This window comes from Simochromis diagramma, unplaced genomic scaffold (genome assembly GCF_900408965.1).
Source record: "Simochromis diagramma unplaced genomic scaffold, fSimDia1.1 OVJJ01000463.1, whole genome shotgun sequence".
Taxonomy (NCBI): domain Eukaryota; kingdom Metazoa; phylum Chordata; class Actinopteri; order Cichliformes; family Cichlidae; genus Simochromis; species Simochromis diagramma.
In genome coordinates, this window is record NW_024386941.1 from 3,819,036 (window position 1) to 3,837,498 (window position 18,463).

At 38.1% G+C, this 18,463-nt stretch overlaps 2 protein-coding genes across 2 annotated transcripts in view; both read right to left on the reverse strand.

Moving 5' to 3' along the window:
- LOC120737269 (high affinity cationic amino acid transporter 1-like) overlaps positions 1 to 7,173 on the reverse strand; it is a 34,758-nt gene extending 27,585 nt beyond the window's left edge. The window contains exon 1 of the mRNA XM_040037877.1: positions 7,079 to 7,173. The gene's annotated coding sequence lies outside the window, so the exon portion shown is untranslated. The remainder of the gene's footprint in view (positions 1 to 7,078) is intronic.
- Positions 1 to 18,463, reverse strand: part of gbe1b (glucan (1,4-alpha-), branching enzyme 1b) — a 93,956-nt gene that overhangs the window by 5,519 nt on the left and 69,974 nt on the right. The window contains exon 15 of the mRNA XM_040037872.1: positions 7,079 to 7,196. Coding sequence (XP_039893806.1) covers positions 7,079 to 7,196 — 118 coding nt within the window. The remainder of the gene's footprint in view (positions 1 to 7,078; positions 7,197 to 18,463) is intronic.

Below are 18,463 nucleotides of genomic sequence, written 5' to 3' on the forward strand. Positions count from 1 at the left end.
TGATCAATGTTCAAACACACCGATAAAGGATTCATGAGCTGCTTCGCAGGAACATATCGTCCACCCTGTCTCCAGACCCCAGCACCTAGGCTAGAGCACTGCCTGACTATAAGCTCTCTGTGCACTTTAACTCTCCAGACATGTCTCTGTTTGGCTCACTTTACTCACTTTACTCACTTAACAAGTATCAGTTCCCTGTAAACACTTGTGTACATGTTGGTTGTACTTCAGGCAAAGTCTAAGGATCTGACAGGATAACAAAACAAACCTGACTTGGATGGTTAATTGAAACTAAGACCTAAAGAACTATACCCGATTCGTTTTCAGCTGAGACACGATGTTGCAGGCCATTATTTTCAAAAGAATATTTTCAGCCGAGCCTCACAGTAAGCAGCATCATTTCTGAAAGACTGTTGTATTGATTTTTAGTACTTCAAAGATCATCACTTTAAAAAAAAAATAAAAAAAATATTGTTGCTCATAATTAAATATAATCCTTTTGATCATAGAGCTTACATTCCTAAAATTTCCAGTAACAAAAAGCCTCTGTTAAAAAAAGAAAGAAAGAAAAAAAAAAGGCTCTCTCTGGGTTTTTGTGCTTTTGTATTATTTTATATTATTAGAATTTCCAAAACAATTGCAACCTGAAAGGCTCTTATTATTAGATTAAAAAAATGCCAGGTGTCTCCTGGATGTGAGATTTAAATCTCAATGAGATTTTTACCTGGGCAAACAAAGGATTAATAATAATAATAACAATAAAAATAAATGACACACGTCGAATAATCTCTAGAACCTTTACCTGAAATATCAAAAAGGCAGGCCAAACTATTTGCTTGAAACAATCTTTGAATGAATTGTCCACCACACACTCACTGGACTCACAGGCCACTTAGTTAATTTTGAGAAGCATCACACAGTTGCTGCACCTCCATTACAGTATGTGAATCTCTTGTTTCGCCAAATACCAAAGATGCTCTATTGGATTGCGATCTGGTGACTTTGAAGTGCAATTTGAGTACAATGAACTGATTTTCACATTCAAGAAACCAGTTTAAACCAGTCGTAAAGTAATGGACATGATCAGCAACAACACTTAGGTAGGCTGGAGTGTTTAAACGGTGCTTAGCTGGTACTAGTGGATGCAAACGGTGCCAAAATGTGAAAAGTGGGCCATGATTATGCGAACTACTGTTTCCTTCTTATCAGCCTGATAGACCATTCTTTTCTGACCCCTGACATCCACAAGGCATTTGCACCCAGAGAACTGCTGCTTACTGGATATTTTCTGTTTTCAAGCCATTCTCTGTAAACCCTGGAGATGATTGTGTGGTAGATCAGCAGTTTCTGAAATACTCAGACCAGCACGTCAGGCACCAACAACCATGTCACACTCAAAGTTACTTACAATACCTTTCTGAACCTCAGCAGGCCACAATAAACGTGTCTACATGCCTAAATCCACCGAGTTACTGCCATGTGATTGGCTGATTAGATAAGCTGCCAGTGATACTTAGGGTTAAGGTTTTTATACACATGGCTGTGAGTAAAGATGGCTGAAATTCCTCCAGAGTTCATGTAATATGTTCGAGTCTGGTCTCAAAGTACATATTCAATGGTACAGTTCAGAAAAATATACTGACCAAAGTGTACTAGTGTGAGCTTGTCTTTTAAAGTTTATATACATGTAAAAGTGTTAAGTGGGTGCCCTTATGTCATGTCACAGTTTTTGTCTGTTAGTTCACACTTCATGCTCATCAGCATCAGGTGTTAGATCTCACTGATGGAAATGTACATCTTTTGATCATTTGCCACAAGCTCGCTATTTTCTCTTACTTTCTTTTTCATTTCAGCTTAATTTCTTTTTGTGAAGCTGTCAAAGAAGACATCCCCTTTGAAGCACATGAAGTTTATCAAAAGGTTCTGATGCAGCTAATTATTCACCAGCCTTTCTTAGCATTACATATTTGACATTATAACACTCAAACAAAACTATATGTGTGACACGTACCCAAAGGGGGCCACCTAAAATAAGCTTCCTCTCTCTGAGACGTTTTATTCTGTGACTATTTAAAATTTGTCTCGCTAAATAAATAAACTCTAAATGTTGAACAGCAGTAGTTCTTGATGTATGCAATTCCCATAAAAAGCCTGCCGAGGATACCGGGGTGTCAATTTTTTTTTTTATCCACATAAGGAGAACAAAGCATTTTTTAAAATCATTTTTTATTCAGCTTCATGGCAAGCTGTTCTAACATTCACTCTTTTCACATAGTGGATAAAATTAAATACAGCTGAATACAAACACACACATACACACACACACACACACGCGGGTGCACACACAACATTAAAGATGTCCCACATGTGAAACAAAGAAGTACTTTAATATTCAGTGATAAATATGTGCCATTTAAATATGCACAGTTTAAACATACAGTACTGTGGAAAGGTTTTAAGAGCTTGTGAAAGAAAATCTTGTTACATGATGGTGCTTTTAAAATGTAAAAACGCTATGGATAGTATTTGTTTATCATCTAAACTCATCTATACTCATGCAAGATGTATGGTATTGTATGGTATAGGACAAGTAAGTCCTAAATAGAGATGGATGTAGGTGCCATGTCTTTTCATGAGTTGAGATCAGAGCTGTGCTGTGGGTCATGCCGTTGCAGGGTACCGTCTTTTCTCTAAAAGTAGCTCTTTATGATTCTGTCTGACATTATTGTGATGCTGCCAAATTCTGTCTGCAGAATGAATTTAGAGTCAGTAAGACACTTCCTTCACAGTATTGCTTGTTGCACAAAATTTTTGGTTTGCAAAAAGCCAAAAGGCTTCACTGTTTCCTTGAGGGACTGCTCCTTTAGAGCACTTTCTAGCCTTTTGGTGGACAAAGCAAATATATTTGTTTCCACATCAGAGGAATAGCCTCTTGGAAACAATTCTCCTATAAAGACTGGGTCTGATCCTGACTGTACATGGGTGGAGTAGACTCGGTTTTCTGCCAGTTGTGAGGTGATGGCGATCTTACACAGTTTTGAAAGAAATGCACTTAACATGGCTAATGGTTCTGGTCGTCGTCCTTGCCTGTTTCTTTGTGCCTAAGCAGAAGAGATTGGAAAGCACATCTAGAAATGGCTTATCTCCTATTACTTTTCAGTAAAGCTCTCCCTAAAAATGTTTGTTTGCATGCATGGTCATTTTTTTTTTTTCCACTTAATGAGTTTGGTTCAACATGTGTATATAACTATATCACTTGCAAATATAGTATATGATGAAAATGCAAAAGGGGTCACTTTTGTAAGTAATTCAATAATTCAGACAAGACTGAAAGCGCTAAAAAGATGCTGGATGACAAGTGTCCAGGAGCAGATTTGTAAACACAGGGTATTACAGCCACATGGTGCTTGCCACAGCCTAACATGTTACCAGGATGCAAAAGACTCTGCTAGCTTAATCCAATTATGTGCATTCTCAGTCTGAGGTGTGATGCGTTCTTGGAGGATATGAGAGTTTATTATCACACTGTAACGAGGAAGCTGGAGAACTGACAGACCCATTAAAAAGACAGGAGAAAAGAAGTTTGTGCAGACTTTGAAAGCAAAAGTTGTTAAATAAAACATGGATGGTGTGGGCACCTCTCGCAGCCCCCGCAGAGGCTCTTGTCTGATTATTCTTGTCATAACCAGGTAGGTGTGAGGAGGAGGAGGAGAAAAGCATCTTTATGCAAGACTACAGTCTCGCTGTGCAATCTCCACGAAGGAGCCTATAAAGCATATACAGTATGTACAGAAGGGTCCCCGCTTGCCTTCTTCCTCCCTCTCTGTCGGCTCCATTCCTCTCACTTCCTGTCGTTCCCCATTAATCTATGATGGTGCCAAAATTAGCAGATGACTTGTTAACTAAACTTCACATTTTGGCCAAGAGGGATGTGGGTGAAGCAGCAGTGTTTGAATTAATAAGAGTTAGGAAAGATTTAAGAGATTGTGGAATTTGCGTCCTTAACTGATGAAACCTAAGTTAATACGACGGAGGATCAGTGTCTGCACGAAAGAAGAAGAGGCTTTTAAACTGGGGTCGACAGAATCTTAAATAAAGCTGAATTGATGCTCTTAATAGCAGTGTGAGCTTTGCCAAACACATTTTTGATGCATTAAAGTGCGCCGTCCAACTCTTAATATCGAGTAATATCCTCTATCCATTAACTGCAACACTTTCAGTATTGATCTGAAGAAGTTCAAGTTGAGTTCAGATACACAAACACCTCATCAGGTGCTACCTCAACTCTGGTACCAAGTGAAACGACTTAAGTACCGCCTCAAAACGTTTAATCTAATAAACACACTGAAAAACAAAAACAGGAGGAGATGATGACTCCGCAGACCACCTCAGAGACATCACTGTCCTTGTGCATTAATTGAAATCATTAACATTAGATGTAGCATGCAATCCATCTGCGCTGATCCTCACTAATTCATTCCTGACTTTATTAATAAACATCTTATTGGCTTTCAGCATTTTAATAAAAATAAATAAATAAACTGGGAAAAAAGGGGGGACGTAAACAAGAGGAAGATCCTCAAGCACTCTGCTTAAAATGCATATCAGTGTTTCTTTCTATATTTCAAGGACAGACTTATTTCATGGTATTAGCCTTAAGCAGTCCTCCTGATGGAAGCCCAGTGCTTCATTCTCCCAGATATTTTTCTCCCCTCCATGATGCCATGCAAGCTTAAGCGGTGTGCACATGAAAAGGTAAGTTCTAGCGCCATGAATAATGCACATTGTTTGCTGTGAAATGTGAAAGGAGCTGTAGATATCAGATTCACATAACGTTCAATGACTCCAGGATAACTGCCAGCATGAGCGGAGTGAACGCATAGAAGCCAAATATGATATGCACAAAACAAAATGTAGCACTGTGGAGGCCACAAACAATGGGAGCTAGCCCCTGGTAGAGGCACAGTTTTTTTAATGTCGTAATATATTTTCTTGATATTGTATTAAATATTGTATTAAAAAATAATAATCCTAATGAACCAGATACTAAATTATACTGCTGTTGTTAAGCTGAGAGTCCCAGACCAGGGAGACCATGGCTTTTTGCCAGAACAAGCAGCCCTCTTTCATCCCAGCACACTTAAACCTCATTAGAAAGGCTTCGAAAGATCCTCTCACTACAAAACCCATTTCAGGCTCATTAAAATGATTTGTGAAATTAAACATAAAACATAAAAGGACCAAACATGAACACACAGACAGCTTTTTCCAACACGTTTTGTGAGCAATTAACAAAATGTGATGAATGTGGAAAAAAAAAGAAACGCAACCGACAGAGAACCAAAAAACAACCAACAATGCCGGTAATTTATATCACTTTATAGTTTTACAGTTCTTTTGTGGTTTTTTAAAAAAAAAAACCTAATGATAACTTTTATGTTATAAACTATTGCAAACACTCAAAAGCAATTTTACCGCAATGACCATTCTAGGAGTAGCTGACGTTTGACATTCTGGAGCTGTCAATGTCCCAGTGCATACACCCCTTCAGAAGATGAAGAAAGCTCGTGCCATTAACACCTTAGTTTTTATATCAAACCTTAATTATAAAAGGATCCAAGATGAATTCAATGTATTTGAAAGCTCGTATGAAACCCCACTCTCCCCCCCGAAAAAAGCAAAAAAACAAACAAACCCCAAAACACATTCATTCAACTTAGTTTTGATTTATGCATTTCACCTCTGCCCCACCTGCAGTGGCTACAGTGGGGCCAGTGTGTGTACCACGGTACTAGAGTGTGAAAATTAGCTAGGAGTAATAGGACTTTTCCATTGTGGATAAATGGTAGATTTTTAACTTCCATTTGTGAACGTGGTGATAAAACTGTGTTCTATGGATATCAGAAATCTTCCTGAGCCCATGCACCGACTTCCATAACACAACTGAGTCCACTTTCGAGAGGGCCGAAACATCTCAAACATTCAGTGCAGGTTTTCAGCATTGTCCCTTAAATACAGAGATGTCTCTGGATCTTTTAATAACTAGAACACACCCATGCTCCAGTATTGTGTGGCATGTTCATGATGACAAAAACTGATATACTTAATCACATTACAAAAAAAAAAAAAAAATGTAATTATGTAAGGGCTAGTAAATAGTTTATATGGTCAAAATTTTAACACCATTTTAACCTGTTGCTAGGTTGGTGTGAGGCAACACCCAACGCCCACTGCTGATGTCAGAACACCTGATAAAGATAAAAACCTTTATGGGCCTAACACGTACCTGTGTGCCAAGTTTAGTTGCTCAACCCATGATTGTGTCAGAGTTGAGAAACACAAAGACAGAGATTTTGTGTATCATAGTAAGATATAATAGAGAGGAGATAAAGAAATTCAGGAGGTGAAGTCTTTCTGCCCAAATATCACCCCACCCCCTTCTTTATTTAACGTGCTTTACACTATTGACTTTCACATATAGAGCTTAAATGATCAGCACATTCTTCTCTTTCCCACATTTCACATAGTCCCAATTTTAACAAAATTGCACTTTTGTAATATTTGTTATACTTTTCTAATAAAAGGAACTATGACAAGTGACTTTGTATTGCTACAGGCTAAATTAATTTGGTAACAACAAGAAGAAAGAAAAATGTTTGTCAAAAGTTTTAATCCTTCATTTCTATTTGTAGAGCTCTCTTATCACCACCCACTACTCCTTTTGATGTTTTGCAGCTGTGGGCAACTTCTCCATTAGCCTACATATGTGCACTGCATTGTGGGACAATGGTGTCCATCAACAGCACACTCAACAGTGATTTAGTATGCACGCTGACATTTTTGAGCAATGCTTAATTTTGTCGCTTTTTCAGCACGGACAACCTCAAAAGCATGTTAATAGTATGCTGAATGGGATGGTGATACAGCATAGGTTATTTGAAAAGTGGTGTAGAGAGTGGACTCTAAAATACAACAGCCCTGGATTTTCAATTGTAGAATACTTTACATTTAAATATAATGACATTCAACAAAAGATAACCTTTTATAAGTCACAGAATGTGATGCCGTAGGTATTTACCTGGATGGAGTTAGAGCGGCCATTAAAGGGCTCGGGCTGTGTGAAGAACTCCGTGTTGTGGTCCAGCCGTCCGTGACCTCCATACTGAGCCGCATCTGAATCCAGCTTGATTTTGTATCTGGCAAAGATTGAGGTTAAGGCGCAATAGCAGTGGGAAACTAGCTTATGAGATTGAAGACCTAAGAAGTGCAGAAGGAGTTTTAGCACTAGTGCTTTTGGTGTGCAGATTTGGTTTTAGCAGTGCTCAGCTGGTTTATACTCATTGAAATCCTCACATCCATCAGCATTCATCTCCTCCTCGCGGCAGAGCACAGCGACAGTGCGGAGCCCAAATACACGAGGAGAACGCTGCCTGAAATTAACATAAATAGAGAAGCGATTCAGCCATGGCTCAACCATCCAGCCTGACAGTCTAATTTATCTAATTCACTGCATAAATAATGAATTTAATCAGAAAAAGTGATCCAAATGAGTGACAACAGATACACATGACAAATCATAAAAAATACTCTCTCCTCCTCTAGGATTTGTTCACATTTTGCTGTTTTACAACTTGACAAGAGACTAGACTGATTTAAGTCAAGTACTCAGCAAATCAATGCAGACTCATTGAAATATATCTAAATAACACTGAGTTAGCCAAGTTGTTGAGCTCCCTCAAGTTGGTATTTAGCAGATGTACAAGAGGCTACTTGTCTAAATTTGCTACTAACAAATACTGTACTGAACATTGCAACCAGTTCTGTTTTTTAGTATACAAACACTGTATGTGGAAGATAAACTTTATCTTTTATTCTTTTGTACACTGACATTAAGTCTTTATCAGGTGAGGAATCAGAGAGGGTGAGGAGATGTTGTGTTTTACTGCACTAAGACAGCAAAGTAAACCTCAGATTTCCTTAAAGAAATATGTCTGTGAAGGTTCTCAGTCATCCAGGTCATCGTAGTCAAAGGAGCTTGCAAAGAAAAGCGTCTGGACTTCTTTAAGTTGCTTGAAGACGTTTCACCTCTCATCCGAGAAGCTTCTTCAGTTCTAAGGTCAAATGGTGGGGAGTCCCAGATTTAAACCTAGTGGGAGTAACCCCCCACAGAGGGACAAAAGGACCCCCTGATGATCCTCTAATCGCCTGAGCCAAGGTGTGAAAATGGGTGTGGGTCCCAATCAGCCAGGGTTTCGGGTGAGCTCATTGTGAAACCTGGCCCCACCTTATCATGCAAAATCCTGAGGTCAGATGGCCCAGGATGTGAGTGGGCGTTAAGGCGTCTGGATGCCCTTAAAGAAATAGTCAAGAGGAAAGCTGCAGGTAGTGTATGTATGGATTGTTGAAAAGTGAGGATAATCCTTTACCTTCCTTCTGTGCTGTCCTTGTACAAAATGACTCAAACTTTTCTGGGCTGAATTATTGCAGCTGCTTAAACTTGGTCATCAATAAATCTGCATGCTCTTTAAAACAAAGAAATATGGAAGGATAGTGGATGAAATACAATATGCAAGTCTTTCTATGTGTTCTAGTGAGCATTTCAGTATTTACTTCAGCAGATAGTCACCTTTGTAGAGAATACATGCTACAACATTAAACTGGTTACATGCATAATTATGCCCTTCAGCTGAAGCAAATGTCGAACTAACGTCTGATGTGATATTAAAATTGTTAAGAGCCAGAATCAATCCTCCATGACTTTTAGAAAACTCCTCTTTTCTTTCTTAAACTACTTGACATGAGCATGTTGTTACTTGACAAAAAAAAAAAAAAAAAGGACTAAGGATGGGTGTCAGGATCAGTTGCAGGGCTGTTATTAATGTCAGAGAAAATATTTTAATACTTTAAAAGCTAGATTTAAAAAAATGAAAGAAAGTGCACTTTGGCTCATGAATAAATAAAATATACAATACTTTAGAATTTAGTCCCCCTTAATTTCTATATATTTTGCTTCCAACAAGACAAACTTTCTTGTAAGTTTTTAAAGTGTTCTTGAACACCTTGCACCTGATCATTTTCAGTGGAAAGATGTTTTTGTTTGTTGAATTACTTGAACTGATGAATTATTCAAATGGGTACCTAACTAAAGGGATGGGCCACTGTTGTATCTACACATAACAGAAAACTTAAAAAGGGCCAATACTAAATTGTATCTTTAGACACCTTTTCACTTGCAGCTCATTCCTTTTCTCTGAATCTGAATGCCAAAGACAACATAGTTTGACAGGCATAAAATAGCTCTTTTTGCACCAACAAGGTAATTCCTAAAGCGTCACTCGCTGAAAACAGCATACTTGTCCACGTCCTTGAAAAAATAAAGGACATTGGACAAGTAGAGAACAAAAAGAACAAGCAGGCCTACAAAACTGTCTACAGCAGATGAACAGTTTCTAAAAGCCATATCCTTCAGAAATAGGGAAAGAAATCCAGCTAAGATTTGACACAGGACCTGAGAGATACATCTGGCCTTTTAGTTGATCCATCTACTTTTCACTGAAGTGTCATCAGAAATGGTTTCAATGGAAGGGTGGCTGTCAAGAAAACATTCTTAAGGGAATAGGGAGGAAGAGGCTAAAGTATGCCAGAAGTGGCAACAGGTCTTAAGTGATAAGTCAAAATTTGTAATTTTTGGTTCAAATCATCATCAGTAGCACAGAAGAGATTGTAAGAGAGGTACAACAGTGAGTATTTACAGCAATCTGTAAAACATGGTTTGGGACTGCGTTTCAGCTGTTTGAGGTCTTGTCAAAGTCTATGTAATTATAAATGCAGGAATGAGTTGGAACCAACATGGAATATCATTTGCAAAGTGTCTGATTGGCAACAGCTACATTTTTTTTTAGCATGATAATGATCCTAAATACACTGCCAATACAATCATATCAGGATACAAAAACACACAATGGAATACTACAGTCACTGATTGGCCTCCCCGGATCTCTACATTAACCTCCTAAGACCCGAACTCTTCCACGGCGTGCATTTTTAATTTCTCTTCGATATTTGGGCTGATTGGGGCCCAAGAACGTCAAAACAAAGAATTACCAGATTTTATTTTTTTTTACCTTATTTTTGTTTTTAAGAAAAATAAGAGCCACATATGAGGATATTCGTTTAAAATTTTGATAGAACAGTAGCAGTATAATGTCCTCGTAAGTGGATATCAGGCCCTTGTAAAGCAAAATTGAGTATTTTGGTCTAAATAACCCAAAATGTGATGTCCACATATGTGGATGCCAGGTTGTGATAGAGAGCTGAACAAAAGACAGGCATCATTAAAAGAATAGCTTTGAAAGTCCTAGAAACCTGTTAAACTATTCCTGAGGACTACTTAAAGAAATTGCAACAAAGCTTGCCTAAGAATATTCAGGCTGCCTTGAGGTGATGGTCCTACCAAATATTGACTTTCATGCTCCACTCAACCCATTTTCAAATCAATTCAATTGTATTTATACAGTGCCAAATCACAACAATATAATATAATTTATATTGTAAGGTAGACACTACAATCACGCATACAGAGAAAAACCCAACAACCATATGACCCCTTATGAGCAAGCACTTTGGTGACAGTGGGAAGGAAAAACTCCCTTTTAATAGGAAGAACCCTCCGGCAGAACCAGGCTCAGGGAGGGGCGGCCATCTGTCGTGACCGGTTGGGGTGAGAGAAGGAAGACAGGATAAAAGACACGCTGTGGAAGAGAGCCAGAGATGAATAACAAGTATGATTCCGTGCAGAGAGGTCTATTAACACATAGTGAGTGATTCCTAGCAAAATATAAAATGAGGGGTGACCCAAGACTTTTGCAAAGTACTGTGCTTCTAATTTAAAAACTTCCCAACATGCAAAGGTTAGCCTTACTCTTACCAGCCAGAAATCCTTAGTAGATACCATGTCTACCCTGATTCCCCATGCATAATGTAAACATCTGTAAACATCTGTGCATATTATTGTGTATCGCAGGGTTGGTAGCTATAAAGATTGGTACTATAGGGAAGGGGAAAAAAACAGGACAACGGGATAAACATGTAAACAGCCCCCTAATTGGCTGGCTGAATAATCACCTTATCTACCCGTAGGCGACATTCCTGAGTTTAAGCATGATCCTCAAACGCTGCCTCATTCTGCCCAAGAGCCTGGAAAATTCTGCTTTTGCTGTCTGCTTGTCTGCTTTGATAGTGATGATTAAAAAGAAGCTCTCCTCTGTGCATTGTTTTTGCTCAAGAGAAAGATCCCTTCCTCCACACCTTCTCTGCTCAACTTGCCACTATGGTGATTTATTGACAGAGCAAATTCATTTTGCAATAGAAGCTTTGCAATACCTATCGAAAAAACATAGACATATTCTCTCAGGCATTATAATGCGCCCGGGAAACTAAGATACGTGATGTGAAGTGTGAAAGTTTAATCTTTCTAATACAAATAACACCAAAAAACTTCCCAAGTGAGTGAATGCAATAAGGATGTGAACTGTAAATATTCCACTAGCATGTTTCAAAACTGAGTTGGAGTGCAAGCAGCACTGCAGTACTCCTTCCTTTATATACACATACAAAATTACATACACACATACACACACCACGGCACAGTGTGTATGCTGAAAATGCACAGTTAAAGTAATTCACAGTTCCCTGGCAAAGTTCTCTGAAAGGAAGTGAAAACTGGCACAAATTGGTAGTTGGATGCTTTGAGCGATTACATCTTTGTTAGTGGCTACAGATGGCTGCAACAACAGCTTACAGTATTTTAATCAATACAGCCTCTGTGAATAAAGGAGAAGATTAAAGAACACAATCAATTTTGCCCAATGAGCAGAAAGGCAGTCTGAAGCTAGATGATTCGAGTCATTGATGACCTGAAAACAATCTCGCCATGGCCACGATTGCAGACCAAGCTACCACTTAGTTTCTCCATCAACTCGTCTTTTTTTTTCCCAGGCCATATGAAAGTAATAGCACCCTGGCGAGGGTAAACAAGAGCTGAGCAAGCTGCATGTGCACATCTGAAGAATGCGGCATGGCCTTGTAAGCCTTCTAAATAGTGTATCTAGCCTTTTCAGAGTCGATTTTTACCCTGCTTGCTGCTCAGCTGGTGTAAGTTTCATCAGAGTGGAAGAAATTATTCCTTTGTGACCGAAAGTGTTGAGGCAGCTCGAGCCAACCAGCAGCTGAAACCCAATCTGATGCAAAATAGAAGCTTTAAAGAATATTGCTATAAAATAAAATAAATAGATAAAAATCATAAATTATGTTTAAATTTGATGACTACGTACTGAAACCACCCCCCAAAAAACATGGCGCTTAAAAGTATGTTTAAAGAGTCTCCAGCAAAATTTGGTTTTGTACTTTTTTTAATCATTTACTTTCATTCTTAAACTTGGAGATTATCCAACACATTTGTCACACTTTTAATAAAGTGACAAAGATTTATTTTTCATTCTTAAGTTATCATTATATATAAAAGAAATGTCTATTACACATTTGGAAAGAAAATACGCTGTTCCCAAGGGCTTTGAAGCATAGGATTGTTTAAAATTGAAAGAAAACATAATTTTTGTACTCAAATATTATTAATCTCCCTTCATATTCTATGGTTCATTTAGAACCATAGAACACAATTATTACCTGAACTAAAACTCTGGGATCACCTTGTAAATTGTACATTTTTAGAGTTTAGTCTTTACAATAAAATACTTTATATACTGAACAGGAAAGTCATTGATTCTGGATGACTGAACTGTCTAACTGGACTTTATGAACATCTTAAATAAGTGTGGTTAACAGACAAGTGCAGTAGGTAGGTGACTTATGTATTCCTGTCAGTGTATCCCTTACAGTAAACTGTACCTGAAAAGGTTGCAGCATAAAACCATAGCACATGTTACAGAGGTTTAGTGGGATGCAGATGGAATGTAGTTTATTTTCCTTATAGTTGTAAACAATTTATTCAAACTGCTTGGCTTGTTTATAGCCTCTCTTATCAGCTGGCTGCTCACATTTCTTGCCTCAGTATACCGTTGATAGTAATCAGTATGTTTCCAGAACTCAAGGATTACCTTATTGAGTACAATGTTATCATAAATATGAGAAATGATGGCCAACACCATGAAAATAAAACCAGAGGATTTAATTTTCTTTTAATGTCTGAAATAAAGAAGCTCCTCTATCTGTCTACACCATTTGAACATCTTCTGGAATCAGAGATTAAGCCACCAGACTGATGAGGATGTCTGTGGATGATATCCGTTAGAGTTACAACCTAATGGAATACCACACAGCCACATCGCCATTTATCTTAAAGCAGTCTGCAGAGAGCTGCATTAAAAAGAAATAGATGTATAGTTCCTTTTTTCAGAAACCTTACCTGGAATATTATAGATAACATCAGAGCACGTTATTTTCGCTCATGCATAGTTAGTCATTTAGTGTCACTACACCTGTAGTTGAATTATCCCAAATGGCATTCCAGGAGCAGCTCAGACAGGAAAGTAAAAATGATGACCTGACACAATTGCAACTGCCTATTGGCACAGTGTAAATCAAAGACCAATCAGCACTGACAGGTACAGCTTTCGTGACGGGATCCAACTGGGATTTCAAATACTCTAACCAGCCAGATAAAGACCACTGCCTGAAGAACGTGTCCACCACGATTCGGAGAGAAAAGAAAAAAACTCACTCAAACGGTTTGAGTGGCTGTCGAAAAACCTGACATTGACTGCATTTTAATGGCCAACAATTTTATAGGCGAAGTGCTTCGCTTTACTTTCACTGCAGTTCTTCTGAGAGAGAAACAAAAACACACATCCTAAAGAGAACAATTAGAAAGTTAGTCTAAGAAAAATCTGACGACGTCTTGCGGTTACAGAGGCTCGGATTTTGATGGATTACTATACTGAAACATGTAATTATTTCACCCAGAGTTACCCAGAACCGGTGATATATTTCAAGAGTACTGCAACTAAGGTAACATAGTGCTTATTTTTGTAACTGACTAATAACATAATTATGGAAGATGCCGGAAAGAATAAGCACCTGAAGATCAATTTAAATGCCACGCAGCCATGCAACATGAGACCGAGGGCCACAGAAGGTCTTTTTTTGCTAGAGAGGAACACCCTCTGATATAATATGGTACTTGCTGTATTGCTAAAGGAAATGACATCCTGTATTGGATCAATTTTCACTAGTGCACAGCATGGTCACCTGCATCTAGCTATTATTTCCAGATACCGCAGTGGAGTAGAGCTCCACTGTGACATCCCTGACCCTCACACAGGTAGAAGAAAGTTTAAGTATATGACGGCTGAGTGTAATGAAAAAGCACTTTTGGACTCTTTGAGCTTGTCTTGTTTACCTCCTCTGCCTCTGAGTGGCACTTTCATCTGTCTTCTAGCCTAATTGGATCCTCTGCACACATTCCCATCGGAGGATCTGCATCTCCTCATACACACAGCACATTTACCTTCCTCACACACACAGCACATTTGCCTTTATGTGTTTACCGCCTCTCTGTATAATGACAGGCAAAGCTTTGCCCTCACATTTATTTGCATTTCCTCTCAACCCACCCAGTGTCTGAGGCCGCTCCTTAAACATCAAAAGAAGCACCAGGAGGAAAAGATGTGGTTGCATCTAAATGAAAATAAACCCTCAAAAACGATGTTGCCGACACTGTGAAGCAAGGCTATTAGTGCTTTGCCCAAGATTCACCCCATCAAGGCAGAGTAAAAACACAAAGCAGAACGTACAATTACTGCACATCAAACACGCTTACAATTAAAGGATGATGTTAAAATATTCGATGTCACTTCTGTTGGTTTTTAATAATTGAATAAACTTGATTAATGTCTTTTCTTACTATTCACATTTAATAATGTGTTCATTAACTCTTACAATCAATTCGATGGCAAAAACGTTATTGCCACTGTGTTATTTATGCTACTAAGACAATGTCACCTAATCATTCCCTGTATGTGACCTTATATAATAAGTACAAATAACATAGCTGGGCAAAATACTGTACAATTCGCATAGAAAACATATTTGATTGCGATAATAGTGTTTTCTATTTATGATGTTCTATTACAGTTTGACAGAGCTTCATGATTTAATTTAGCCAGAGGCAACCACTTATCCATCTAAATAAAATAAAAATGATGTAGAAATAATAAGAATAACTCCTGTTTAATACCAGTCAATCGAATCATTACCATCTGATTGAATTTCTCATGTGTAATCTGCTGCTGGCATACAGAAAAAACCTACCAAACTCTGTCTTGCATTTTGACTCACTATCACATCATTTAAGTCGTAGCTGGAAATGCATCAGAGCTTCATATCCATCCGGGAAGCTGTTGGTGTGAGCTGCAGTGGGCCTCATAAGGGAGTGATGTCCGTTATAATAAATACAAATCTGTCAGCTTCCTGTCCCCGCTCACATTCCTGATCATTAAGCCTGCTGTAATCACAACTGTGGGACTCATTAAATTTCTGACAGCCAATACTGCTAAAGAGAATGCTTTCTGAATCACTGGGCTCTGCTATTACTTCTCTCTAATAGCATAACAACACTACTATAAACAACCAACTCATATTCCCCTCAACAGCAGCTGCTAAAATTATATTACAAAAGTCCTAGCTCTAGAGGAAACACTGCCATTAAAACTGTGAGTCTTTACAGGATACATTTACTTTTAACAAGTCTGATCCACTTCTCAGTCTTCTTCTCTTATTAAATGCACTTATGGGAGTTTTATGTAGAGCCGTGTTATTCTTTCAAAATTGTCAGTAGTTGATATTGCAGGTGATGTAGCTTTAGAAACTCATGCACAGCTTATAATCCATTCATCCATGCATATAACTACTTGTCCCAGTAGGGTCATTGGGCTGTGAGTGTACTAGCTAGAGCCTATCCCCCAAGTGACACTGGGTGAGACACAAGGTACATCCTAGACAGGCTGCTATGCTATCGTAGGGCTAACAAAGACAGACAGACAAAAATTCACCAATTAAGCTAACAAGCATGTCTTTCGACTGTGGGAGAAAACTGGGGTCCCCACATAAAGCTCACACAGTCACAGTGAGATGACATGCAAACTCTCCACTACCCTACGACATAGCCAACATGCGGAAATCAGCAACTATAAAAATAGTCTGCTACACAGTAGGTGAGCATATGTGCAATCTGGGATCCAACTGGCTATTCTGTGGCCTTAATCTACAGGGACATCACGGGGCTTCCACTGTGTGCAGGGGATTTCTAAATCAAAGGCTTAGTTTTGAAATTATATTTCAGCAAATGGACAAACTGGTTACTACCATGGAAGCAATATGTGTTTAAGTGTGTTTGGATTGCAAAAAGAAACCCAAAAACAACAGAAAGTTTCTCTCTCTCTCTCTCTCTCTCCACTTATATATATATATATATATATATATATATATATATTAATATATATATATTAGGGGTGCAACGATACTCGTATCGATATTGAACCGTTCGATACAGTGCTTTCGGTTCGGTACACATATGTATCGAACAATACAAAATTTGTAATTTATTTTATCAACTTTCCTTCTGACGATGCTGTCTGTGTTGAGCGCTCGGTGAATCTGCGTTCGACTACTCCGCCTAGGCTGCACTGTCGAGCGCAGATCCACTGAGCGTTCAACACAGACAGCATCGTCAGAAGGAAGAGCGCAGGGCAAGCTAGCTAGACAGAAGTTAAGCTCTCCTTGCAACATGGCAAATTGAACCTCCCCCACCCTCATTCAGATCTGGCGTTTGGAATTATTTTGGTTTTCATGTGAGGTATGACCCTGAAGGTAAGCGCGTCATGGACTAAAGTAAAACAGTATGTTGGATGCGCCACGCAATGCTCAATTACATGGGTGGGAACTAGTGTGTTAGCGCAGTTAGCTCGTTAACGTGTTGGCTGTCTAGCCCCATGCAGGGGTAGCTCGTTAACGGAGATTTGCCGTGTTGTGGCGTAAACGTCATTTCAACGAGATTAACGCTGACAGCACTAGTGGGAACACAACGAATATGACTGCACATTTACGCCGACATCATCCTAGTGCAAAGACAAGTGGAAGCAGACAACAACAACAAGCATGCATGCTACAAACTTTACCCGAGTCATTTAGACAGCCGTTAGCACATGATTCTCCTTATGGGGACCTGATACGTTTAATATTGTGGCGAGCTCAGACAAGGAGGAGACGGAGGTATCGTTTGGTCTTGCTTCCCGTGAGCTAGCCAGGGAGCACAGCCGTTTATTGACATCTGCAGAAGAACACTGCCGCTAGCTAACTGCTCAGCGCAGCAACAGCACAGCAACAACAACACACAGAGCGCCCTCTGACCCCGGAAGGACACACCGTCGCAGCGAGAAGGTGTCACCCGTCACTATGGCAACATAAACAAAACATAACTGTACAAACAGAACCCCGAACAGCCCTGACCCGCTACAATATGCTGCTGAGAATATAGCCCAGAAGAAGCGTATAGTATAGCTTTTATTTTGGAAAGAGCCATTTCTCTGTAATAAACTCTCTTTTCCAAAGATGAGTGATTCCTCAATCAGATTATTTATTTTTTTAAATTACTTTTGTTTCAGCAACATTAAATTTAAAAACTGTACTTTTGAGTTAAAATATATATTTATAATTTTAATAAATGACAAATTAAAAAGGCATGAACATTTTTTTTGTATCGAAAAAATATCGAACCCTAATACATATATATACACACACACACACACACACATATATACATACACACACATATACATATATATATATATATATATATACATATATACATATATATACACACATATACATATATATATATATACACATATACATATATACACATATACATATATATATATATATACACATATACATATTATATATATATACACATATACATATATATATATATATATATATATATATATATATATATATATATATATATATATATATATATATATATATATATACATACATACATACATACACATACATATATATACACATAATATATATATATATATATATATATATATATATATATATATATATATATATATATATATTTATTTATTTATTTATTTGCGTTTGCTGTAACCCACAGCAAACTCAAAGGAAGAAACTGAGATGAATCAGCTCTGAACTGGTGTGATAAAAATACTACTTTTTTGGGATAGGTCACACACAGTGAAGCTGGCAAAAGAACAGAGGCTTATTATAAAGTCCCCACTCACATGAAAAATACACACATTATACTCCTGTTACATGGCATTTGTTTAATATTGCAGTGCCCAGCAGTCTAAAACTTAATTTATTGACTGTATTTAAGACCAAAAATCATTTGGTTTGGATTTGGAGTTTTTGA